The following is a 26,987-nucleotide window of genomic DNA, read 5'->3' as shown; positions in this document are numbered from 1 at the left end:
GTAGACATTTGCCCCTCCGCCCTTTAATCTCGGGCTCGGGATCCTGCTTTTGGAGGAAGATCACCGAGCAACGTTTGCACTCCCAGCGTCCATGGGGCCCACTGGAGTCTGCTGCTGATCGCTGGCTCCCGAGAGGGCATGTGGGAGATGGCGCACAGGATGGAGCGCAACTGCCAAGGGCAAGCTGCAGTCGGTGGCCCTCCTGCACGCCTTGTGCGTGTGTTCGTGCATGTGTCACTCTCACACGCACACGAAACAAAGATGTCTTTATGCACACAGCCAGCACGGCGATGTCATCTTAATTACAATTAATTCCTACATTGCAACACTTCAGAAAGGACTCCATTGGCTGTAAAAAGCGCTTTGGGACGTCCTGAGGCAGTGAAAGGCAGCGTGTAAATAAAAATTCCTTCTTTAACAGCCGTTTTCACCTCAGCGATTCTGTGCGTGCCTTCGAGTGACACAGCTGCCTGTCCATCCCTGCTCTGCTCACAGCGCAGAAGCCTGCTATTCCTCGATTGTCAGCGAGCAAGCCTGCGTTTATATCGCCCGCATAAGTGACACTTATGTAACCCGATGACTGACAGGGTTTACTGGTCCTCCAGAGGGCCTCCTGGCACGGAGCCTTGGCTCACCGAACAGTCTGTTACACAAACACCCACTGGGGATTAAACCGTAAAAAGTGAGAGAACAGGTACAGCTGCTACTCATTTTTTTTTTTAACACAAAAAAAAACAAAAAAAAAAATCTCTCAAGGTGCCAAAAAGCTTAAGCTATCATTACTGATGTGTCAGCTCGGATTTTCGGGCTTGCGGTTTGGCAAGAGCAGGGAGGCAGGCAGGCCGAGTGTTGACTTCCAAATAGACTTGTTTTAGCACAAACAGATCCCGACACACCCCGAAACCCTTGAAACACGCAGGAACTTGACAGGTGTGACATTGGCGATCTGCCGAGCAATGAGGCCGGGGTGGGGAGGGGAACACATTCGATGCTCGTCTAGCAATGGTGCCGGGCGGTGGGGTGCCCACCTCATTGTGAATTATTGCAGCCTTGCCTCTCTCTCCGTAACCTGCTCTCTCAACTTCCTTTATGTAGATCCCGTGTGTATAAATAGACTCAAACCCCCCCCCCCCCACACACACACACACACACAGCTGATCCTGGTCAAAGCTGCAGGGCGCATTTCAGCCTTGGTTAAGTTGATACGACGCCCTCCGAGCACGCACAGACACCACACAGTTGCACACGTCAGCTCATGTTGCAAGGCTTGTGGTTAACCCAACCGTTGACTTGAAACCTTGTCTCATGACTCACTCACACAGCCACACACTGTGTCCGCCAGATTGCGATCAGCGCGGTCTCTCGGAGCATCACCAGCACAGCTCTGAAATAACAAGCTTTTCAGGAGTTTCTGATTAAGTTTGCAAGCCTCTATCTCGAGCCTGCAGACCTGGGCAGGCGACTACTTTCCCACCTATGTCCCGCTTCCTGCTGCGGGCAATTAACACCTCGGAATGCAGTCCAACCATTCTCCTTGGGCCCACACATGCCTTCAGGAGGTGCTGCGTTTCACAAAGCCGTAATCACCTCCTCAGTGACGGTCGTTACTCCGGCTGAACTCTGCTTGCCTGTCCACGTTTGAAAGTGATTTAAAAAATGTGTACGTTCTCTGCGGCCTCCATCCGGGGTGACTCAATGAGCCACACTGACTGATATTGTTTTGATGATGTCATCGGTGCTCATTGTTTTCCTCAGTAACTCTTCCAAACCATGTTCCCCCGATGACGTTTACGATTTGCGAGGACGTTGCCAGGGCAAGTTCAAGCCCTGGTCAGTGCGGTTGGTTGACTTCAGCCCGGTTGCAGGTGAGGGACAAGATAATTGTCCCCCCCAGCAACCCCGGGTTAGGGAGGGGAAAACTGACCAGCATTCCTGCACCTGCTCGTTATCCAGCCATTCCTGCTTGTCTCGAGTGTGAAGCCCGCTGCTGTCAAATATCCCGCTGAAACTTACTGTCAAGGCTTTTGAACTGATAATGACCGCTTGTGTGCGGTACCGGAGGGCCACCAGCCCCTGTGGAAGCCAACCACAGCAAAGAGTCAATGGAGCCAAAATTGCCCCTTTCTATAAGGAGCGTGACCGCCTGACAGCGACGGCCATGGGCCAGGGTGGACTGGCCGCGGAAGAGCCGCCATTTTAAAAAATTGCCCTTCCTCGGGTCTGGAGCGGTGTACGGGACCCCCTTCGCCCGTTTTCCTGCCACGGTGTGCGCGCGCCGACCCCTTACCGACCAGCGGCAACCCCTTCCCGAAATTACCCCGCGGGAAATTGCCCCTTTCCAGGAATTGCCCCGCGGGAGCGGCCTTGCCTCTGGTCGTTGCCCCCGGCAGCTTTTGCTGTCAGTACACGCTCTGTGGCTGTGCGGTGCGAAAGCCCTTAAAGGGGAGGTGGCGCTGTCGGAAACGCCACGTTTTTTTTTGTCGGCTTCCGACCCTGGCTCCCCCAGGCAACGGAAGGGGCACGGCCACCAATGGTTGAGCGACTGCAATCAGGGATGCTCAAGACGGCAGAATTAGAGGAGCGCAGATATCGCGGGGAATTGTGGGTCTGGAGGAGATGACAGAGATCGGGAGGGAGCGAGGCCTTGGAGGGATTTGAAAACAAGGATGAGAATTTTGAGATCGAGGCGTTGCTTAACCGGGAGCCAGTGTAGGTCAGCGAGCACAGGGGTGAGCAGGACTTGGTGCGACCTATGCCGTCAAACTGCAGACAGTGAGAGGCAGAACGCAAGGCGAGACTAACCCCTCGAGCTGGAGCCAGGGTCGGAATCCGACATCGACCGACTCCCCCCCCATGTTTTACGTCGCGGCGGGCACCGGGCCACGGGCTCCGACAGAATTCTCGCCCAAGAGCTCCACGTGCAACAAACAGCCACCGGTTGCAGGCCGACACTGCCGAGTGCTGGTCTCATCTGTCTGACTACATTTTGTTTTCCGCACGGTCCAATATTGATTCTGTCAGATCACCATCAATCTGATACTGTAATAAAACCAGGGAGCTGTGTGGAATTAAACACTGTCACTGAAATATATATTAGTCTGGGCGTAGATAAGAATAGGGGTCAGCTGGAGCTTTCACGCTCTTGAGAGTTGTCTCATACCCTCCTCCTCCTCCTCTGTCCGCTCTGTTACTGGTACCGATTCATTATCAATGCATGCTGTGCACCACTGAAACAGTGTTTGTATTTTTAACGTGGCAACCTCACGCCACAACAGGCTAATTGCGTCCGTGTTATTGTTTGTTAAATGATGCTAATTGCCGTCGGTTTTTAGCAAATGTTCCTTTGTTGCACATTTCCTTCAGAGCTTGGCAGAGGCACATCCTTCCCTTGCTGCAAAGTACCTGCATTATCACACCATCAGCCCGTGTCCGCAGCACAAGCAAAAAGACGGCCTGGATTCTCGCCTGGTCTGGGCCGGGTCAATCAGAACAACAACAACTTTGCTTCCTTCACGGGAGCGATTATCAAACAAAGTCGGACACCGTAAACCACACGAGGAGGCAGTGGGACAGGCGGCCAAAAGCTTGGTCAAAGAGGCAGGTTTTAAGGAGCGTCTTAAAGGAGGAGAGAAAAGTATCAGAGGCGGAGAGGTTTCGGGGGGAGGGGGACATTCCAGAGCTTAGAGCTCAGGCTTTAAGCCGCTCGGTTAGAGAAAAGCCAGGTGGTCGTTCCTTCCTCCTGCCGTCACAGGCCAGGCCAGGGTTGCGATGAGATTTCGTGATGTCACGTGTGTCACAGATTACGTCATCGCCACGCGCACGCCCACCGATGGCGGAGCGATTAATATCAGGGGTGCACAAGCGGCCAGAATTGGAGACGGCTCGAGATCTCGGGGGGTTGTGGGGCTGGAGGAGATTACAGAGATAGGGAGGAGCGAAGCCTTGGAGGGATTTGAAAACAAGGATGAGAATTTTTAAATCGAGGCGTTGTCAGGCCGGGAGCCAATGTAGGTCAGCAAGCACATGGTTAACCCTTTCCATCCATCATAATCATTGAGCACAGCAGAGCAACGTTCATCTAACGACTGACCCCTCATTACCATGCGAGCTTCAGGTAGCCATTACTCACTCTTTGCTTATGAAACCAGAGAGCTGACCTCATACCACAGGCCGGCATATCAGCCAATCACTGACCTGGACTTAATCATTGAAGGAAACCATTTTGAGTTTGGATAGTGAACCTAGTGGGACCATCTGCAGGATATTCTCACATTTTGGGGGAAGTTTAAATCCAAACTAAATTATACAGAGGTGGAGGGAGGTGTAGGGGGGGTCACCCTTCTGGCAGTCAGTTACCCTAGTCGGAGCTCGGGATGCGCATGGAGTAGGAGAGCGCCTCCTGGCTGCAGAAAATGACTGCAGGCCTTTGCTGGCCAGCTCTCACTTCACCACCTCTCAGCCACCCACCCCCCCACCGCCGCCCCCCTGCCCGCCAAACAGGCCCTCCCGATCGCTTACCCAGGCCCTCGCAGTCTTAACTGTGGCCTTCGGCAGGGGGCAAAAATGGTACGGCCTGATTGGTGCCCGCAGCTCGCCTGAATTATTGTGAGGCCCAAGGTGGGCCCCTCTGCCCAAATATATTTTGCCTCTTGAAGTCATGTTGTTTTTGTTAGAAGGCCCATTAACCCTTTCGCTATCAGAAACCTGCCTGAGATTTGGACGCTACCTCAGGGAGATAATTTACCACGTCTACTGTCGTTAGATTTTGTCAGCGTGGCGATGACGTAATCTGTGACGCACGTGACATCACGGAGATCTCATCGCAACCCTGGTCTGGCCTGTGACAGCACGATGAAGGAACTACCACCTGGCTTTTCTCTAAGCGAGCAGCTTAAAGCCTCGCGCTAAAATGGCCTTATTCCTTGTTTTAAAAGCCCGTTTGGGCTAGGCAGTGTTAAATCGGTGCGGTTCATTAAGTGGTGCGGTTAAATCAAGTGATTTATTTCATTGTGTTAATGCAGTCTAGGATCAAAAAGGTAACCCTGCAGGGAGTTCAAAGGTCATCACCCTGGGCCGACTCACAAAACACAACAAAGAGTCGGCCTCAAACCGTGATGGATGACAGGAGGGAATATTATTGCTGTAGTGCTACAATTAAGTCACCCACCAAACAGGCCGGCTAAATATATTTTACCTCTCGAAGTCATAATGTTTTTGTTAGAAGGCCCGTTAACCCTTTTCCTCCCAGAAACCTGCCTGCGATTTGGAATGTCCCTCATGGAGACAGTTAACCACGTCGACTGCACACCTCTGGCTTGTAGCGTCACTAAGAGTTTAAAATGTGTTGACCTTTCAGATACAAACTGACCCCCAAGACCCAGGCATTCAGCTGGTGTGAAAATTTGGTGCTATGCATGTTGGGCCGAAAGTAGTTTAAAGAAAGAATTGGCTTTATAGCACCTTTCATGTCTTTGGGCTGCCCCAAAGTGCTTCACAGCCAATAAATTCTATTTGAGATGCAGTCACTGTTGTCATTTAGGCAAATACGGCAGCCAAAAATGCACGCAGCAAAGTCCTATCAATAGCAAGTCCGTTTTGGTGGTGTAGGCCGAAGGATGAATGACAGCACGGACACTGGGAGATCTCTCTACTCTTCTTTGAAAATTGCAATAGTATTTTTTACATCCATTTGACCAGGTGGACATGGCCTCTGTTTAATAGAGTGCCTCCAACAACACAGCATGCCTTCAGTAATGCACTTATTTGTCAGCCGAGATTGTTTGTTCAAATCCTGTAATGAGGTCTTGAACTCATAACCTGCTGACTCAAAGGCAAGCGTGCTATTACTTAGCACTAACCTCGCACAAAGTCCCATTCACTCATCACCCCTCTGCTCGCTGACCGACATTGGCCCCCGGTCCGGCAATGCCTCCATTTTAAAATTCGCATCCTGGGTTTCAAATCCTTCCGCTGACTCGCCCCTCCCTATCTCTGAACTCTCCTCCAGCCCTACAACCCCCGGGACATCTCTGCGTTCCTCCAATCCTGGCCTCTTGCGCACCCCCCGGTTTTAATCACTGCCTAGGCCCTAAGTTCTGGAATTCCTTCTCTAAACCTCTACCTCTCTCTCCTCCTTTAAGACACTCCTTCAAACCTACCTCTTTGACCAAGCTTTTGGTCACCTGACTTAACATCTCCTTATGCAGCTCGGTGCCAAATTTTGTTTGATAATGCTCCTGAGAAGCGCCTTGGGATATTTCACTATGTTAAAGGCGCTATATAGATGCAAGTTGTTGTTGTTTAATTAGATGATGCTTGATGTTCAATTTATGTGACAAAAACAATACTGCTATTGAACAGAAAAGGCTGGAAATACTCAACAGGTCGGGCAGCAACTGCGAAAATACAGAAGTCAGTCCCGGCTGCATTCAAGGTCCTTAAGACCCTTCCTCAGGGCTGTACCACTGACTGTCTCATCTCACCATCTTCTGGGTGTAAACTGCAGAAAGTACCCTTCCCCATAGCTCCCCCCGCCCCCCCTCCCCCCACATCCCAATGGCTCAGTTGGCATATTCAGTGCTCACTGCGAAGCTGAGCATTGCAGACAAGGTGGTTCTCGGGTTCTCTTTAGTTCCCCAGTCTGTGCTGAGTGAGCTGGTCTGAGCCAGGGTGGCAGGACAACCAGCATCTGACACCCACAGAGTTATTCCTCAGCATGAACCAAGTGCCTTCAGAAGAGGAGAGAACTTAAGAAATAGGAGCAGGAGTCGGCCATTTGGCCCTCCCGAGCCTGATTCAGTAAGATCATGGCTGATCTGATCTTGGCCTCAACTCCACCTCCCCGCCCGCTCCCCATAACCTTTCACTCCCTTATCGCTCAAAAATCTGTCTATCTCCACCTTAAATATATTCAATGACCCAGCCTCCACAGCTCTCTGGGGCAGAGAATGCCATAGATTTACAACACTCTGAGAGAAGAAATTTCTCCTCATCTCCGTTTTAAATGGGCGAGAGCTGAGAACTGCCAGAAAGATAAATTGGTAGCTTCGGACGCAATCAAACAATTGGCTTGGTGTCCGTGTCACCGTGCCCTGATCTGGGTACAAACATGGCAATGTGCCTTGTGGCAAGACTACTTCATCAGTCAACATTTTAAACAGCGTTTGTTTGCAGTAACCTGCTGGCCAGCCAGATCCGAAGATCTTACGGTGAACGCAGTGAGCAATGAAGGGGTTAGCATTGTATTAAGACACACAGGGCTTGGGCCTTGTATTAGACACTGACGTTGTGCCAATAAGCAGCAGATTCTTATTTTGCACCGAAATTGTCTGTTGCGCATTCCCCCTGCTGTCCAGGCCCCAGCCCTCTGACCACCCCACTGCCGCCTGCGATTTCTGCCCTTTACCAAATAGTATCAGGTGCATCAAAAGATTCGACCTCAAGAGAGACACGGCTCAGACTGGCAAGCGCGCGCGCGAGGCAGGAAGCCAATGCTCGCCGCTTCATGGCGTTGCTGCACTGTGCAACCACCAGAGACCCCACAAAGATTTGTTGCAGAGTTGCTTCCCCCCCCTCCGACTCCCCACATCAAAGTCACCATTTGGAAGAGAGTCTCTCTCAAGGAGCCGATGACAGCAGGAAGCTGGGAGGTTACAACTGCCCCAAGCAGCTTTCAAAACTCTCAATCCCACTTCAAAGCTCCCATTTTGGTTTAACTTCCTCCTTCCATGACCTCACTTCCTCTGGCCACAGTATCGGCTGCTGTGTCTGCTCCAGTCCAGGGTCGTTCACCTCACCAGCCAAAACAGTCACTTTGTTTTTGTTTTAAACGTACCGCACTTTGAAGCAAGGAAAAAAGAATTGAAACTTTTAAATAATTCGATTTCAAATTCAATCTTTTTTTTGCCATAATATGTGTACTGTGGTTTGGGGTCATTTATTCTGACAACTTTTAAATTATGAATAAAACTTCAGAAACTGATACTTCTGCAGTGGTTTACAGGATTATAGTGATTCCCACACAAGCTGCAACCCTGTAGGGCAAGATTTATGCTGATCCGTATAAAAATAAGACCTGCATTTCTATAGCGCCTTTCACTACCACAGGGCATCCCAAAGCCATGAAGTACATTTTGAGGTGTCGTCACTGCTGTGATGTAGGAAACGCCGCAACCAATTTGTGCACAGCAAGCTCCCACACACAGCAATGTGATAATAACCAGATAATCTGTTTTTCAGTGATGTTCAATGAGGGATAAATATTGGCCAGGACACCGGGAATAACTCCCCTGCTCTTCTTCGAAATAGTGTCATGGGTTCATTTACGTCCACCTGAGCGAGCAGACTCTCACCTTTTAAAGAACATTCTGCTTTTCCATTCTTCCTAAAAAAAGTGGATAATTTCAAACTTCTCCACATTATACACCATCTGCCACCTCCTTGCCCAATCACTTAAGGTCTTGATTCCTTTGCAGCCTCTTTGTGTCCTCCTCACAGCTTACATTTCCGCCTAGCTTTGTATCTTCAGCAAACTTGGATATATTACACTTGGCCCCCTCATCTAAGAATAGCTGAGCCCCCCCCCACCAGTACCACAAGTATTAGTACTTGGGCCTGAAAATGACCCGTTTATTCCTGCTCTCAGTTTTCTGTCCGTTAATCAATCCTCAATCTATGTTACTATATTACTCTCAATCCCATGAGCCCTGAGGGACGAAATTGCCCCTTTCTATAAGAGCCATGACCACTTCAAAGATGCTGGGGCGGTAAGGACTCGGCGCTCGGTCGGCACGGAGGGGCCGCCATTTTGTAAATTGCCCTCCTTTATTTTTAGAGCGGTGTATGGGACCGCCCTGCCCGCCGGGCACGCGCCAACCCCTTATCGACTGGCGGTTACATGCTGTCCAACCCCCCCATGCATTGGGGCAGATGGAACTCTTAAAAATTGGTAGGTGCACCCCGTTTCGGGCGGAGGGCAATTTCGGCCCCCTAATCTTGTGTAACACGTATTGTGAGGCAACTTATCAAATGCCTTCTGAAAATCCAAATATACTACATCCACTGGTTCCCCTTATCTACCCTGCTAGTTACAACCTCAAAAAAACTGTAATAGATTTGTCAAACATGATTTCCCTTTCGTAAAACCATGTTGACTCTCCCTCTCTTAATTGGGCAGTTCAGTACTTATGCAGTGACAGCATGTTACGTGATATTAGCACACGCGTTAAACCGAGGCCCCCATCCGCCCTCTCAGGTGGACGTAAAAGATCCTATGGTACTATTTCAAAGAAGAGCAGGGGAGTTATCGCCGGTGACCTGGCCAATACTGGCCAATCCCTCAATCAACATCACTAAAACAGATTATCTGGTCATTATCACATTGCTGTTTGTGGGAGCTTGCTGTGTGCAAATTGGCTGCCGCGTTTCTTACATTACAATGATTACATTTCGCAACTAATTCATCGGCTCTAAAGCACTTTGAATAAAGTATATTTTGAAATTTAAAAAAAATAAAGCACTTTGGGACATCCTGAAGTCATAGACGGCACTATAAAAAATTGCCAGTCTTTCTTTAAGAAAGGCTCTAATCTATTTGAATTATTTTGAGCAGGCTGACTACATGGAATAGTGTCTGCATAGCAGTCTTGCACAGCGCAGATTCGCTCCATTTAACATTCTGACTGGCAGGTTGCTCCAGATATGTTTTTAATAGTGGCAGGAATTAATTTTACACTATTGAGTGCTGGCTGCCACAGTGCAGATTGACAGCGGAACTTCGTACGAACTGACATGTCTTCATTTGCAGTGCTCGCTGATAAAAATCTTATTTATGCATATACGTCCCCCTCCCCCTGCTTACTTCACTGCCTCATATCATTCCAAACTAGTCCCTAAATGAGAGCTTGGCCACGAGGCCTACTCCAAGGCTCTTGAGTTGACCGTTATGAGGTATACAAGAATAGCTATGTTTGACCCCCTCCTCCAATGTTCCTTCCCTTCTTACCACCATGGCAGTTTGAGAATTTGAATTTGACGTTCCACTGCCCTCTGAAGTGGCCTAGCAAGTCACCCAGTTGTATCCAACCTCTGTCAGTGGTTCAAGAAGGCGGCCCACCACCACCTTCTCAGGGCAACTAGGGATGTACAATAATTGTCGGCCTTGCCAGCGATGCCTACATCTCGAGAATGCATTTTTAAGAAATCTTCAACTTGGAGACCCACCGCTAGCTATTTATATTGTGTTTACTTTACAGTGTAGAAGGTTGAGGGTTCAAGTCCCACTCCAGGGACTTGAGCACAGAAATCTAGGCTGACACTCCAGTGCAGTGCTGAGGGAGTGCTGCACTGTTGGAGGTGCCGTCTTTCAGATGAAATGTTAAACCGAGGTCCTGTCTGCTCTCTCAGCTGGACATAAAAGATCCCCGGGCACTATTTTGAGGAGCTTTCCCCAGTGTCCTAGCCAATATTCATAAGGAAAAAACAGATTATCTGGCAATTATCACATTGCTGTTTGTGGGAGCTTGCTGTGCGCAAATTGGCTGCTGCGTTTCCCACATTACAACAGTGACTACACTCCAAAAGTACTTCATTGGCTGTAAAGTGCCTTGTGATGTCTGGTGGTTGTGAAAGGCACTATATAAATGCAAGTTTTTCTTTCTTTCATTAATAGGCTGAGAGCGTGCAATCATGTGATAAGCATCAGCACTTTTACCCTTTAGCTATTTTGGCTAAATGCTCTGCACAACACAACGGCTGGGTAGGGGGTGGGGGAGTTAAGCCAGCCTCTGTGTTCACATTTTAACCTTTATCCACTTTACCACACAGCACAGGCTGTTTTTTTTTGTAGCAAACAGCTCGGGTAGCAGATCAATGTGAAAGCCCTACACTCAGCACAGGCCTGCACACTCAACCCCGACTCCTGTCGCCACAGCTTCCGCTTATTGTCGAGCAGAGAGCAGACCACAGGCAGCATTCTCACTGACCACAGCACAGCTCAGGGCCTCCATCAAACACACAGGAGGTTGGGGGGGGGGGGGGGGAGGCCTTTTAAACTCTGCTCCACGTCCAAACTATTCTCTTAAATCGCAATCTTCTCCCTTTGCGCCCACCCAACTCAATTTTCCCTTTCCTGCCCCCGCCTCTCTCCCCCCCTCCTTTCCTGAGGGAGCTGGAGTATCGTTTCACCAGCCACCCAGCGTCTCACTAAAGTGTCTGAGTCTTGTTCACATGGTGTGTGTGTGGGGCCCCGGGCCCAGTGGGTGCAGGCAGACTGTCGAACCACATGGTGGCAACACAGCCAAAGCCGATCCTGTCCCTCCCTGACACTTCCCTGCAGGGTGGAGCTTTTAATTCATGCCTCACTTCAGATGGGCTTATCCAAGCCTGACTGTTATCGGAAATACATTCACTCATTCTCTGAACTACTGTTTTTTTTTAAAAAAGAGAACCATTACTCATTGTACAAAGTGGTTGGAACAGCTGCCTAAACAACAAAATATTACACCACAAACCGCTCCCTGTCTCAGCTCAGGTTTCCCATCCATACCGATATCTGTGGTTTGGTGTTTTGCCAAGATATTGAGAGTCTGACTAATTATTCTGTGCTTATTAGTGTTTCATTTGAAGCCTTCCTCTCCTGCTCTCCTGAAAGTGCAGTCATGCTGGGGTACAGTTCCACAGGACACTACTCGTCGGCTGGTCAAATGCTTGTTAATCTGGACCTGGACAGTGAGTATCAACAGGTTGTGCCACCATGGAGTGAGGGGTGGGTAGCTAGTGCAAAAGAGCCTGTGTTCACCCACAACCCCTACACCTTTCAGTCAGTGGCTCAGTGGGTAGCACTCTCGCCTCTGAGTCAGAAGGATGTGGGTTCAAGCCCCACTCTGGAGACTGCAGCATAAAAATCTAGGCCGACGCTCCAGTGCAGTGCTGTCGGAGGTGCCGTCTTTCGGATGAGACGTTAAACTGAGGCCCCGTCTGCTCGCTCAGCTGGACATGAAAGATCCCATGGCACCATTTTGAAGAAGAGCAGGGGAGGTGACCTGGCCAATATTTATCCCTCAATCAACATAACAAAAACAGATTATCTGGTCATTATCACATTGCTGTGTGTGGGAGCTTGCTGTGCTCAAGTTGGGTTGCCGCGTTTCCCACATTACAACAGTGACTACACTCCAAAAGTACTTCATTGGCTGTAAAGCACTTTGAGACGGTCCGGTGGTTGTGAAAGGCGCTATATAAATGCAAGTCTTCCTTTCTTTCTTTCTGGTACTATTTCGAAGGAGATGGGGAGTTATCCCTGGTGTCCTGGCCAATATTTATCCCTCAATGAACATCACTCAAATGGATTACCTGGTCATTATCACATTGCTGTTTATGGGAGCTTGCTGTGCGCACATTAGCTGCCGCGTTTCCCACATTAAAACAGTGACTGCACTCCAAAAAGTACTTCATTGGCCGTAACGTGGTTTTGGAAGCCCGGTGATCATGAAAGACCTGACAGAAATGCAAGCATTTATTTCCCTCTTTCTTTCTAGCAGTGGTCAATGGATAACACTAAGCTGGCCAACTTTCCCCCTCCATATCCAGTTATGTCAAGTCCAATTGGGACACCCCCGACTACAAGCACAGGTGAGGTCATCATAGGCGGTCCCTCGAAAAGAGGATGACTTGCTTCTCCACCAAAAAAAAGGACGAGTTCACAGGTGTTTCGAATAAAGAACCTGAACTACATCCTCAAGGGTGGAAGATGCCTGTGCGTGGATTTATTTAACCTGTGGTGGCCGTTGCACACCAGCCACCACACGGGCTTGACAGAGCTAGGTCTTGGTCCAGTGGCAAGGGTTATTACCCAAAACAACTGGAGACCTGCTCTGCTGCACGGGCCAAGTGCGCACACGTATCGCAGTGTGGGCTGGCTCATGCTGTCCTGGGCACCTGACCCCAAACTCACCCCTCCCCTGGGCCCCAATCACATCCCTCGACAGTCTCTCTCCGCTCCTTCTCCCCGATCTCGCCGCTCCTGCTGTACCTGCCCACGCTCCAATCACCGACCTGGACCTTGATGACGTCACTCTTCGCTGCCGTCGCCCTCCTACACCAGCTCGCGCTGTACCTTGAAGTGGTACGCCGCCACGTTATCCAGCGGCCGCCGCTCACCGCTCCTTTTATGGCCCCGACCTGCCGCTGATGGTTTCTCGCAGGTCGGTCGGCAGACTGAGCACAGACAGGGGAATCAGGCCTGAGGCCTATCTGGGCTGTATGGCGCAGTAACACGCGACAAGGGATACTTACCCATTGAGTCATCAAAGGAGTTATTGCACATAGTCACGGGAACTATTCATTAACAGTAACATGTCAGGTTTACCCAGAAAAACATTCCAGTCATTCCATGAGGGTTTTAACTCTCCATGTCATTTACATTGTTTCAACCACTGTTTCTGTGTTTCAACATACACCTTTTCTACTGGGATTCTGCGAGCTGTTTACACGACGAAATGCTATAAAAAAATAGCAGCTATATATTCCAACCAAAAGCCAGCTTGAATTGCGTCGTGTTGAAGAGCATCCTTAAATCACGGCCTGCCCAACCTGTCTGCTTTGTTCCTGATCCAAGGCTGAGACGTAACCCAAGGCCTCGCTATAACCTGACCAGCTCTCGATCACCTAGGAAACGAGCTGTCCAAACGGGAGGTCAATAATTTGATGAAGGTCTTCGGCTTCCGAGGATGCTAAAGCAAGGCCCCAAAACCTCGACCACAAATCCTACATGATTACACATATGTCTACAAAATCCTATAAAATCCGGCAAGGCAGTAAAAATCCTGTCGGAATTTTTTAAAACTGCCTGCAAGCCCCAAATTGGTCCTAAAGACACGGGGCTCCATTTTATAAAGTGTTTTTAAAGGGGCAGATGCATTCCCAATTCTGCAAAGTTCTGATCTCATTATTTTTTTCAAAATAATACGCTGCTACTTCACACCTGCTAACAGTTAAAGGGAAATGCGATTAACTTTTAACATCCTTTTGTTTTTTTGCCCTCTTTTTCTGTTGGTTTATTTTTGGACATTTGTGTTAAGACCGTTATCAGTAGTGATGGCATCATCAGAGGAAATTAGTTTGGAGGAGTTAGTTACTGAGGCCAGCAGCGCATGGCGATGACATAGAATCATGGGAAATTTACGGCACAGAAGGAGGCCATTCGGCCCATCGTGTCCATGCCGGCCGACAAAGAGCTGTCCAGCCTAATCCCACTTTCCAGCTCTAGGTCCGTAGCCCTGTAGTTTACGGCACTTCAAGTGCATATCCAGCTACTTTTTAAATGCAATGAGGTTTTTGCCTCTTCCTCCCGTTCAGGCAATAAGTTCCAGATCCCCACCAGCCACTGGGTGAAAAAGTTTCCCCTCAACTCCCTCTAATTCTTCTACCAATTACTTGAAACCTATGCCCCCTGGTTATTGACCCTTCTGCTAAGGGAAACAGGTCCTTCCTATTCACTTTATCTAGGCCCGTCACAATTTTTGTACACCTCAATTAAGTTTCCCCGCAGCCTCCTCTGTTCCAAACAAAACAGCCCCAGCCTATCCAACCTTTCGTCATAGCTAAAATTCTCCAGTCCTGGCAACACCCTCATAAATTGTAAACGTCATCAGGGGGAACATGGTTTGGAAGAGCTACTGAGGAAAACAATGAGCACCGATGACATCATCAGAACAATGTGGTTTGGAGGAGTTACTGAGCCAAGACACAACAGATCTTCCGTGTGGAACGGTCTGTAATAATGACTGAAAGGATCCTGCAATAAAACACAGGTTGCTCCAGATTTCAGTAGCACAAATGGCTGACATCTGCACTCTCCGATTGATTCACATTTTAACGTTGCTCTTCTGCTGAGCACGCGTTCAATGCAAGAACTGCGCAAATTACATGTAAACGTTGTACATGTTTTCTCAATTTAAATAAAATATCTCATTTGATGTTTTCCCTAACAGCTGGCTAAGTTTATCCAGTGAGTAGACAGACGAGGGGGGGTCGACCTCTGAGTTAGCCCAGCTCAGTCGCGGTTCTTTTTTATTTGTCCACGGGATGCGGTCGTCACTGGCAAGGCCGCAAATTTATTGCCCATCCCTACTCGCCTGTGAGAAGGTGGTGGCGAGCCGCCTTCTTGAACCGCTGCCGTCCATGTGGTGATACTCCTTTTATAGCGGTTTGGTACCCCACAGAGGGCTGTTAAGATTCAACCACATTGCATGTGGGTCTGGAGTCACATACAAGGGCGGCAGATTTCCTTCCCTAAAGGACCAGATGGATTTTTACGACAATCCGGTAGTTTCATGGTCACCATTACTAATACTAGTTTCTTATTCCACATTTATTTAATTCACTAAATTTAAATTCCCTGCAGTGCTGGGATGTGAACTTACGTCTCCGGATCATTAGTCCAGTAACATAACCATTATGCTGCCGTTCCCGGGAATGGTGCAAAGAGGTTCCTATAATTGGCAGCAGCGTGCGACAGTCCGGCCCTGGAATCGGCGCGGTCCCGGCCGGCCTGCAAGACCATCAGCAGGCCGGGGCCATTGGAGGGAGCAGCATGCGGCAGCCTACCACTGCAGGGAGCTGCACGTGCTGCTGCAGGAGGGCGACGGCTTGACTGCAGTGCGGGCAGGTACAGCAGGAACGGCGAGGTCGGGGTGAAGGAGTGGGAAGAGTTTGTAGGGATGTGATCGGGGCCCAGGAGAGGCGCGAGTTCGGGGTCCAGACGAGGCGAGGGCCCAGGGGCAGCACGGGCCAACCCACACTGCAATATGTCCGCGCACTTGGTCCGTGCAGCAGAGCAGGTCTCCAGTCGCCTTGGTTAATCCTTGCCATTGGACCAAGACCTAGCTCTGTCAAGCCCGTGTGGTGGCTGGTGTGCAACGTTAAAAAAATCCACGCCCAGGCATCTTCCACCCTTCAGGATGTAGTTCGGGATCCGGAATATTAGGTCCTTCATTGAAACACCTGTGAACTCATCCCTTTTCGGCATGGAAGCAAGTCATCCTCGCTTCGAGGGACCGCCTATGATGATGATAATTGGCGTCAGCACCCCTGGGTTAAGACTGAGGAATAACAACAGTCTGGATTTCCGCTCCCGATCATTATCCAATGGAGCCATGTCGGAATTGCGCACGTATGAACGTCAGGCGCAATCCAGGCCGTGATGCTCCCCGCGGTCAATCAGCCACCATTTATTGTCGTGGCATCTTCTGTGGTGCCTAAAGCTGGGCAAGTGGCGTGTGGGGGGGGGGGGGGCACAGATCCACTCACACCTGCTTCGCAGCGGTTAGTAAAATCCAGCGATGGAAACTTGAACTTTTGCCATCTGGTTTTGATTGGGAAGAATACTGAGCAACTGACCCCGCAAGCTGCACAGGTGGTCACCCCCGGCAACGGTCTCCATTTTGTATTTGCAACAGGCACAAAATGGCACATGGCGCCGGCTGAAATGTAATAAAATAGGGCCAGTGTGTAACCATGGCAACAGACACGGGCACGCCGAGTATCAAACAGTACTCACTTTGTAAACAGATTAGGATCAGTCTATAATAGAAAGAGCTTATTATAGAGTAATTACAGCCTAACGACTGGGCAGGATGTCCTGAATGAAGGGTCTAAATTGAACTCACAACCTATAGTTTTCCAACTTTCAAAGATAAACATTAAAAAAAAAAGGAAAACTATCTGTGTTTCCGATCGCCTCCACGCTCAGGCTACGAGAAAATTGCTTTGTAACCAAACACTTCTTAACCAGCTGACTATGGATAGGGAAAGTAATGGCTCAATTTGCCCGGGCCATGACTCTGCGTCATCTGCGCTTGAAGTTTTGGGCTCAAGCTGCGTTCAGCAAAAATTAAATGTTCACCTCATAAAATATGACAAGGGAGACTTTTCCCCTTCATCAACTTTGTCCCAGAGAGTGTGGTTATCACAATGGTAGAGGGGCAGCAGTTTGATTCAATCCCTGCCCCCTCCCCCTTGCCCTTCCACACCCTCTAACAATCAACGTGTGCCCTCTGGAACTTAAGTGCCCATTGCTCACTTGTGAACCTAGACAGTGAGTTGGCTATTTGACTGCTGAGGGCATCGCAGCTGAACCCGATCCTCTCCGGATGCCCACACACCAGCACTTTCCACAGGGAGGTGGGGGGGGGGGGGGGGCGGGGTCATTGGATAGCAATCGGGAGTTCGATTTACAGTGTTACTGGCTGAGATAAAAAGGCAGCCATTTGATCAGGGAAGGGGAGGTGGGGGGGGAAATATGCCGAGATTTCAGACGGGCAGGTATGTGTCAGCAGCGGTCTCATTCTCAAAATCGGGCAAAAAGGGGAATGATGGAACAGATGGAGAATTCGCCAGCATACTTCGGGACAACGCCCATATTGTGCCTTTCTTGCTCAGAATCAGGTGGTGGATCATTGTCATAGGCGGTCCCTCGAACGAGGATGACTTGTTTCCACGAGAGTTCACAGGTGTTTCGATGAAGAACCCGATGCTCCAGTCCTGAACTCCAATTGAGGGGGTGGAAGATGCCTGTGCGTGACATTTTTTAACGCGGTGAGCTTGACAAAGCTAGGCCTTGGTCCAGTGGCAAGGATTAACCAGGACGACTGGAGACCTGCTCTGCTGCACGGATCTAGCACGGATGCAGCGTACAGAAGGATAACAGCAATATCGACGTCCTTGCTCAGTTAGCAAGCCAGCTGTCAATTGTTAGGGTGGCATAGGGTTTCCTGCCAGACTGAGTCCCTTTTGGTGTCCATGGGTGGATCACGATTATACAATTAAACTCTGTTAAGAATATAATGACACACATGTCTACGCGTACCCCAGGAGATTTCTAAGGACCTGTATAATCCCAGTTATTAATGAATATAGAATATGTAATTTACCAGCATATAAATATACATCTATTAATATATTAAAATGCCATCATATAGTCTGCGCTTCCTGTAAATGTAACACTTACTTCCTGTAACACTTTCCTGTCATAGTTTAACATTTTCCTATTCATTACACTTACCTCTGATTAGTCCTCTTAGCAGTCTCAAACTTAGCCCTCTGGGCTTTCACTTGACATGTTCTCTCCTGTGCCCTGAGCACCAACACTTCCCCTCCGGCCTGACACCGGCTTTCCTTCCTGCCCAGAGATAAAGCCTATAATCGTGCTCCCAGCTGTGACAGGCAAACCAACCTGAACAGTTGTCAATGGCGTTTTTAAATAGTGAAAGGACAATAAGCACATTTACATAACTCAGGCACGACTGGGAAAGTGGCTCTGGGCCTTTCCTCGGGACGATTGGTTTCTCCAAGGGCATTCCATGCATCAGTAATTACACCATCAGCACACTAAATATTTTAAATAACTAAAACATGTGTCCCAGTTCAGCAGACTTGGAAATATATCACCGTTCCTTCATCGTCGTTGGGTCACAATCCTGGAACTCCCTCCCTAACAGCACTGTGGGAGTATCTTCACCACACGGACTGCAGCGGTTCAAGAAGGCAGCTCACCACCACCTTATCCAGGGTAACTAGGGATCGGCAATAAATGCCGGCCTTGCCAAGGACGCCCCCATCCCCGTGAATGAATAATGAAAAAAAATAATTCCGCAATCTCATATCCCACTCTGCACTACCCACTCACCCATCTCTTCAGTGCTCCCAGACCCTCACCATTTACCTCTCATTGCTTCTAGATTCAAAGACACAACCTTCTCACTATTCCCAGACCCCGTTACCTCCCAGGATCTCCCTCCCATGACCCCCACACCCGCCCCTTTCCCAATGCTCCTATACTCTGCCACTACAATCCCAATGCTCCTACTTCCTGAGGACATGAGTTTTTTTTTTAAATAGCACTTTACAGAGGCCACGTTCCTCCCATCTATAATCACATTCATCATCATCCTTGTGACAAACTATCTCCAAGCTCCTTCATCGTGTAAATGCCTGCAAGAGTGACCATGCCACATTCGCCATGAGCAGTATTACAGAATGCCCAAACAGCACACACATTGCATTTATATAGCACCTTTAACGGAGCAAAAACGTCCCAAGGAGATTAACAAGAGTGTTACCAATAAAACATGTTGGCACCGAGCCACAGAAGGAAATATCGGGACAAATGACCAAAAGTTTGGTCAAAGGAACGCAATTGATGGAGTAGCTGATAGGAGTCTTAGATAACTCCCCTCTGGAGCTGTGTGAGGGCTCCGCTAGAATCAGACACGAGCTGCGCTTGAAGGAAAGCAAATTCAAAACTAATCCGCGGAAACAATATTTCAGTGAGCGAGTGGCCGATCTATGAAACAGACCCCCTCGGGAAATGGTGGAAGCAGTTAGTATTGATTCATTCGAATGCAAATTCGAGAGATTTCTTTCGGAAACTAACATTCTGGGATACAATGTATTAGCAATTTGAGACGTGACATATATAGTGTGCTTGGAGGAAGGTGTGATTTGGACTTGTCATTCCCAAAGTTCTTCGCCACTGGGAGGTTTCCTCACCTCGTATCTAGGTCTGTTGTAGACTAATTGATAAAGAGATTGAATGCTATGATTAGTCAACAACCCCATTATCATTGTATCATGCAATTACCAGGATGGTAGAAGGCGAACCAGATGGACCGTGGTTTGTTTTCATCAACAATTCCCATATTCCAATGTTTTTGATATTATTCCCTACTCCTACACCAGTGATTTTTGTTCTGCTCTAGCAGAAACAGGCAAATTCTCAGAAAACTAAAGTTAACAGTTATTTGCAGAAGGGTGTTCACCCTTTGACAGGGGGTGATGTCAGATACCGAAGTGGCTCACGAGATGTAATAATGAGAAATACTCTGGTAAATGTGATTCAGTAGTTTCCAAAGCACAGTCTCCTCAAATCAGTGTCATCAGCATTGTCAAATTTATATACTAGAGCTATTCTGTATATATTTCATTTAAAAATTTCACCATTAAAATCGTACCGTGTGATATTATCAATGAATGAGTTTGTACAAATTGCCTCCGTCTGCTGATTTAATGACGCCTCAGTTAAAACACTCGGCAAAGAAACATCATGTGAATGTGTCTGTTGATAATATCACACAGCTCGAGTTCAGCTCCCGAGCGTTGGCACTCCCACTGGCTCAGTTGGTAAGTATGTCGCCCAGAGTGGTCATCCCCAAGTTGGCCAATCTCTGCCAGGGCTGATAAATCGCAGCATCTGCCAGATCAGGTCTCCCTGTTGGAAAAGGTCACACAAGATTTGCCTCTGTGGCCTCCTGCCATCTAGGTGACCCCGTGAACTCCAATCTGGGGGGGGGCGACAGCGGAGTTCGGTAAGAGGGCCGGTCCTGGCGCGAGTGTTGGGATCACGCCCCCACCCCCCCATCCAACCCCGCCCGCCCGCCCCACGTAGAATGGCGTACATGAGGTGTTAGTCACAGTCTGACCGCTGTTATATGGTCAGGGCCTTGACAAGATGAAAAGTGTAAGAATAAAAGCAGACTCTCACTTACTCTGCTGGGATCTCGGTCTCGATCTGGATGGAAAAAGTCCAGCAGCAGGATCGCAGAGGATTGCGGCCAGATTTGGTGAAGGAGGCGGAGGGGGGGGGGGGCGGGGGGAAAAAGGGAAAAAAACAGAATGATAAGGAGAAAATTCAGTTATCAAATTTACATCAGTTTTGTAGCCAAGATGTCACTTTGCATGTGGCTCTCCATTGAGAGTGCGGAGCGTACCCTATAGTTCAATCACATTTACATGCACTGACATCGGCATGGAAACCATGGAAGACTCCCAGCTCCTCCACATATCGGCCAGCACCAGTACTGAATGGTGCTTTCACTTTATACACTTTAGCGCCCACATACACGGGAAAACATATGGTTTCATGGGCACAAGCCAATATACAGCTTAGGATGACCACACTGCTCCCAGAAACCAGCAACCGACATTTTACATACTCATCAATTCAATGGAATCTGTCGTTGGAGATCTAACCATCAAACTCGGGAATTTCTGCATGGTTGTTCTGCATGTGAATGGCTGAGAATGTCCTTGATCTGCTCATCAATTTTCTTTGTTTTCTCAAAAAAGTGATGTTAAATTTCGTAGATTGTATACAGGCGAGTGTGTGACTGTGCTGGGGCATAGGGTATACTACCTTCCTGAAACATGCCTTATAAAACATTGCAATAACATGAGAGCTAATGAACAGGCTGGGTCTCTTTACTCTTGAAAAAAGGCTGAGGGGTGTAAACCCGGTGATTTTAAAATTATGAAAGGTTTTGTTCGAGTGGTGACAGAGAGAATATTTCCACTTGTGGGGAAGAGCATAACTAGAGGCCATCGTCATCAAGAAATCCAATAGGGAATTCAGAAGAAACTTCTTTACCCAAAGAGTGGTGAGAATGTGGAACTCGCTATCACAGGGAGTGGTTGAAGTGAATAGTATCAATGCATTTAAGGGGAGGCTAGACAAGCATATGAGGGAGAAGGGAATAGAGGGTTATGCTGATAGATTTAGATGAGGAAAGACGGGAGGAGGCTCGAGTGGAGCATAAACATTGGCATGGACTGGATGGGCTGAATGACCTGTTTCTGTGCTGTATATCCTGTGTCATCCTGTGAAATCTTATGCAGGAATAGTCAGGTCAGAGGCATTAATACTGCCTCAATTTAGATGGCACCCGGAGGTGCTCTGATGGTTCGGGTTGTAAGGTTTGAATGCTTCTAAGCACTTACTAGTTAATCCCTGGATGTCTAAGCTGGGAAATTCCACTTGTCATTGCCATATATTTTAGCAATTACATTTTAGTCTCAGCTGTGGCTCAGTGGGTAGCACACTCACCTCTGAGTCAAGGCTGTGGGTTCAAGTCCCACTCCAGAGCCTTGAGCACAAAAATCTAGGCTGACATCCAGTGCAGTACTGAGGGAGCGCTGCACTGTCGGAGGTGCCGTCTTTCGGATGAGACGTTAAATCGAGGCCCCGTCTGCTCTCTCAGATGGACGTAAAAGATCCCATGGCACTATTTCGAAAAAGAGCAGGGGGGGTTATCCCTGGTGTACTGGCCAATATTTATCCCTCAATCAACATCACCAAAACAGGTTATCTGGTCATTATTATATTGCTGTTTGTAGGAGCTTGCTGTGTGCAAATTGGCTGCTGTGTTTCCTGCATTATAACAGTGACTACACTTAAGAAAGTACTTCATTGGCTGTAAAGCGCTTTGGCACGTCCGGTGGTCATGAAAGGTGCTATATAAATGCAAGTCTTTCTTTCTTTCAAAGCAGATATCGCACAGAAATGAACGAATACCTCAACAGTACGAGTGCGTTGAACTTCAATCCTCACAAGACAGCAGGAAGAATGAAATTGTCCAGTACAGAGATCATTGTTTGAATGGACAATTACAGCTGAATTCCACTCATTGGAAAAAGGATAGTTGTCTGTCTACATTTCAATTAAAGGTTCCAAGCATGAAGATAAATATCAACATTGATTCTGAGCATAGGTGTGTTTGGAAAACTTATTCAGATCAATTATAATTTTCATAAACTGAAAGATCACTTACCATTACAGTCATTTTGTGTGTCGATATGGGAAACACTAACCAAACTATGAAAAGTAACTCAGGCAGGTTCTGGGAAAGTCGAGTGATACCAAACTCTTCTTTGACAGGATGGTGGATATGTTTTTGTTTGTTTATTCTCCTGGGTGCCATTGCTAAAACTACCTATTATTGCCTGCGCATGCTTCTTCTGCCTTCAATAACTCTTAACTGTGTATAAATCCCAAGTCCTTCCAAGATTGAATGTTGCTCCCCTATCTGTGGTGACTCATCTAAAATCCCGAGCGGTTCTGGATAGGATGCAAGAAAAAGATCATCTGCTCGACAATCTCTCTCTCACCCTTTGGGGCTGGATTTTCCGGTCCTCTTCGCCCCGTTGCGGCATGAAAGGCGGCACTGATGTCACCAGCATCCCGCCGTGATCCTCCGGTCGGGCTTTGTGGCGGCGGTGTTGAACAGCACTGCCGAGAAGAGCTGCGCCGGGTACGCGACGCCTCTGGTTGCGACACCGGCATGAGTTTGAGCTCCTGCCCGACCCGTCCACCTGGAAGTGCGCCCGCAGTGACCGCCTGGGAAACCAGGGCGGTCCAACCATGCCGGCGGCGGAGAGGAAGGTAATGGGCTGCAAAGGTAAGTGCGAGCGTTTGTTCTTTTGATTTTTTTTTGCGATTTGTGTTGTGGTGGCGTGGGCAATGTTTTGGGAATGTTTTTGTGGGGGTTTTAAGTCCCTCCCCCACCACCCCCCCTCCCTCCCAGGCCCATCTCGGAGCGCTCACAGCGCGGCAATTTAGTTTGCAAGTTTCCCATCCTTGTGCCACGAGAGATGTACAACACTTCCCTTAGCGCTGGGCTCCCTGAAGCAGGGCCCAGATGCCCAAACTTAAGTCTCAAGACGCAAACTATTCCCAGCCAGTAACTTTCCCGCCCCGCCTCCGTTTTCACCCCGAAATCAGAAAAGCCTAAAATTCAGTCACGAGTCTCTAACCTTTTCTTGTCTCTTCCTAATTTATCAGTGCTGCTAAGTCCCACTGTACTTTCCTTTCCTGTTGGTCCTCTACTCTAAATTGGCTTTCCCACACATCCTCCCTTCTCCTTGCATCCTCACTGCACACAACCAAGGATCTGTGCCTCCTACTCTTAACTTACTCTTTACCAGGACATCAAAACTGTACAATTCTTCATTCTCTCAGTCTCTTCCTCCTCCTGCAATCTTCAAGCCCTTAAATTTCAATCATGGTAGCATCCTCATCTCCATCAGAGGTTGAAGCCCCACTCCCAAGATTTGAGCCCATAATGGAGGGTGTCACTTCAATGCTGTTCTGTTGGATTATTACAGGTGCTCTCTTTTGGATGAAACATTCTGGATCTGCCTGCTCAGCTGGACCCTATAGATAATGCCCAACATCACAGTATAGTACTGCTGTGAGAAGAAACCCATTTTACTCAATCACACATTGATGTCTAATCACACTCTTAAGCAGTGTTGACTTTTATCAATGCACGATATCAATACACCATAAAAAATTAATGTCAGCCAACCGACTTTAGACTGGTACAAGGTGTGATTCATCATCTCAAATTGGCCACCCCATCAGTGACAGACATGTAGCCACCAGTAATTCATCCTAATGTTGTACAGCTCAAAATGCTTTGCAGACACAAGTCAAACTTGAAAGGAATCTATAATTGTACAGTGGGCACTGTATGAAAATTTCAGACTTCCACCATTGTGCTTTATTGAAATCCTAATGACCGTTAAAACCCATTGCAAACTGTGGTCTGGGCTACCCAACAATCTCTTGTGCAGAGGGAAGCAGCTCGATGGACAGGGCAGGGGGCGGGGGAGGAAGGGACGGAGGAAAGCCATGGAAGGGATAGGTTGGGCAATGTTTTATAAATATAAAGGGAGTGGATGTAGGAACAATATTATTGTAGATATAGCATGCTGTTTAGATGCTGTAGGGTTAGGGAACAGGGCAGTGATGAAGTACTTTCACCAGCTTGAGACTTTCTGTTCCAGAACAAAACCTACATTCATAGAATTACATCGAAATTACGCACAGAAACAGGCCACTCGGCCCAACTGGTCTAAGTTAGTGTTTATGCTCCACACAAGCCACCTTGTGCCCTACCACCATCTAACCCTATCTGCATATCCTTCTGTTCCTTACTTATCCAGTGTCCCCTTAAAGGCCCCTATGCTATTCATCTCAACCACTCCCTGTGGTAGCAAATTCCACATTCTCACCACTCTCTGGGCAAAGAAGTTTCTCCTGAATTTTTCATTGGATTTATTAGTGACTATCATGTATTCAGAGACCCTTGGTTTGGACTACCCCACAAATGGAAACATCTTCTCTACGTCTACCCCTTATTCCACCTGTGATTAGATTGTTTAGGTCTAAAAATGGCTTCCACATTTATATTAAAAGACTTGGATTTATATCGCGCCTTTCATGACCACCTGACGTCTCAAAGCGCTTTAGAGCCAATGAAGTACTTTTGGAGTGTAGTCACTGTTGTAATGTAGGAAACGCGGCAGCCACTTTGCACACAGCAAGCTCCCACTAACAGCAATGTGATAATGACCAGATAATCTGTTTCTTTTTGTTATGTTGATTGAGGGATGAATATTGGCCAGGACACCAGGGATAACTCCCCTGTTCTTTGAAATAGTGCCATGGGATTTTTTTTACATCCACTTGAGAGGGCAGATGGAGCCTCGGTTTAACGTCTCATCCGAAAGACGGCACCTGTGACAGTGCAGCTCTCCCTCAGCACTGCACTGGAGTGTCAGCCTAGATTTCTTTGCGCTCAAGTCCCTGGAGTGAGTCTTGAACCCACAACCTTCTGACTCAGAGGCGAGAGTGCTGCCCACTGAGCCACAGCTGACACATTAAGGAACAGGTTCTTCTGATTTTCCTCTACACCTGCCAAATACAACTTAGTTCCCTTACCTCTATGATGGTCCATGTCCAGATGGTTCTTATCCTCTTTCATTGCAAGATGGGCGTGAACTCCCAGGGCACTGGAGAGGGCCAGGAGACCGGGGCCACCACTGATTGAAGGAATTCCTGCAGCCTGGAGTCCTGACGGATGCGGAGTGAGCGGGATTGGAGGTGCATGATGGGACAGGTGCTGGAGCTGCTGCTGCTGTAAGTGAGGATGCTTATGTGAATAAAAATCAGTAGAATTTATACAAAGGCAGCGAATTAGCGTCATGACAAAAACTAACAAAAATTGCGCTCAAACATGTCAAAAGGGCTGGGCCATTAGTTAGGCTGATACAAAAATTTGCAGTTATATAGCGCCTTTCACGACCATCGGACTTCACAAAGTGTACTCACTGTTGTAATGTGGGAAACGCGGCAGCAAATTTGTGCACAGCAAGCTCCCACAAACAGCAATGTGATAATGGCCAGATGATCTGTTTCAGTGATGTTGGTGAGAGATAAATATTGGCCAGGACACTGGGGATAACTCCCGTGCTCGTCATCAAAAGAGCACCATGGGATCTTTGACATCCAGCTGAGAGAGCAGACAGGTCCTCATTTTAACGTCTCACTCGAAAGACGGCACCTCCGACATTGCAGCGCTCCCTCAGCACTGCACTGGCGTGTCAGCCTAGAGCTTGTGCTCAAAATGCCTGGAGTGGGACTGAAACCCACGACCTTTTGACTCAGAGGAGAGAGTGCTACCCATTGAGCCAAGGGAGACATGAGTAACAATCTATTTAAAAATAACACCGAGGCAGCTCAACTGGCGTGCTCCACAGGTTATCTCAGCAGTTTCTAAACAGGTGTTGCAGGATCGAGGCCTCTCTGCACAATCTCTTAGCACAACAACACAGCCCTTTGAAGAGCGTAGAGCGGTTTAATAAAGCAATGCGCCCTTCTCCCACATTGTTTCAAAATCTTTTTTCCATCACTGTTTCCACTTAATATCGGGTTAACACCACTGCAGGTCGGGGCTATAAATAGAGCTGGAGCGCTGGGCCCTGGAACATCATGGGCGAAGGTGCGGCGAATGAGGGTACGGGGCCCAGAAGAGCCGAGGGCCCAGGGGCAGCACGGACCAGCCCACACTGCGATGTGTGTGCGCACTTTGTCCATGCAGCAGAGCTGGTCTCCAGTCGTCCTGGTTAACCCTTGCCACTGGATAAAGGCCTAGCTCTGTCGAGCCCGTGTGGTGGCTGGTGTGCAACGGTCACCAGACGTTAAAAAAATCCACGCACAGGCATCTTCCACCCCCCTCAACTGGAGTTCAGGACTGGAATAGCGGGTCCTTCATTGAAACATCTGTGAACTCTCGTGGAAGCAAGTCATCCTCGTTCAAGGGACCGCCTATGATGATGATGGGTTAAGGAAAGGGCAGGGGAAGAGGAACAAA

General features: G+C 48.4%; 1 protein-coding gene across 8 annotated transcripts in view; it reads right to left on the bottom strand.

Annotated features, from left to right (window-relative positions):
* The window catches only part of LOC139228566 (transducin-like enhancer protein 4), a 211,216-nt gene that overhangs the window by 96,275 nt on the left and 87,954 nt on the right, over positions 1–26,987 (bottom strand). For 5 of the 8 annotated variants that reach the window (XM_070859683.1, XM_070859689.1, XM_070859687.1 and 2 more), the window contains exons 7-8: positions 25,556–25,751; positions 20,544–20,566 (exon numbers count right to left, since the gene is read on the bottom strand). In XM_070859683.1, coding sequence (XP_070715784.1) covers positions 20,544–20,566; positions 25,556–25,751 — 219 coding nt within the window. The remainder of the gene's footprint in view (positions 1–20,543; positions 20,567–25,555; positions 25,752–26,987) is intronic. The other 3 variants (XM_070859684.1, XM_070859688.1, XM_070859691.1) reach the window with 1 other exon arrangement.

The sequence above is a fragment of the Pristiophorus japonicus genome, chromosome 18, assembly GCF_044704955.1.
Source record: "Pristiophorus japonicus isolate sPriJap1 chromosome 18, sPriJap1.hap1, whole genome shotgun sequence".
In the NCBI taxonomy this organism is placed as follows: domain Eukaryota; kingdom Metazoa; phylum Chordata; class Chondrichthyes; family Pristiophoridae; genus Pristiophorus; species Pristiophorus japonicus.
This window is presented reverse-complemented; position numbering and strand designations above follow the sequence as displayed.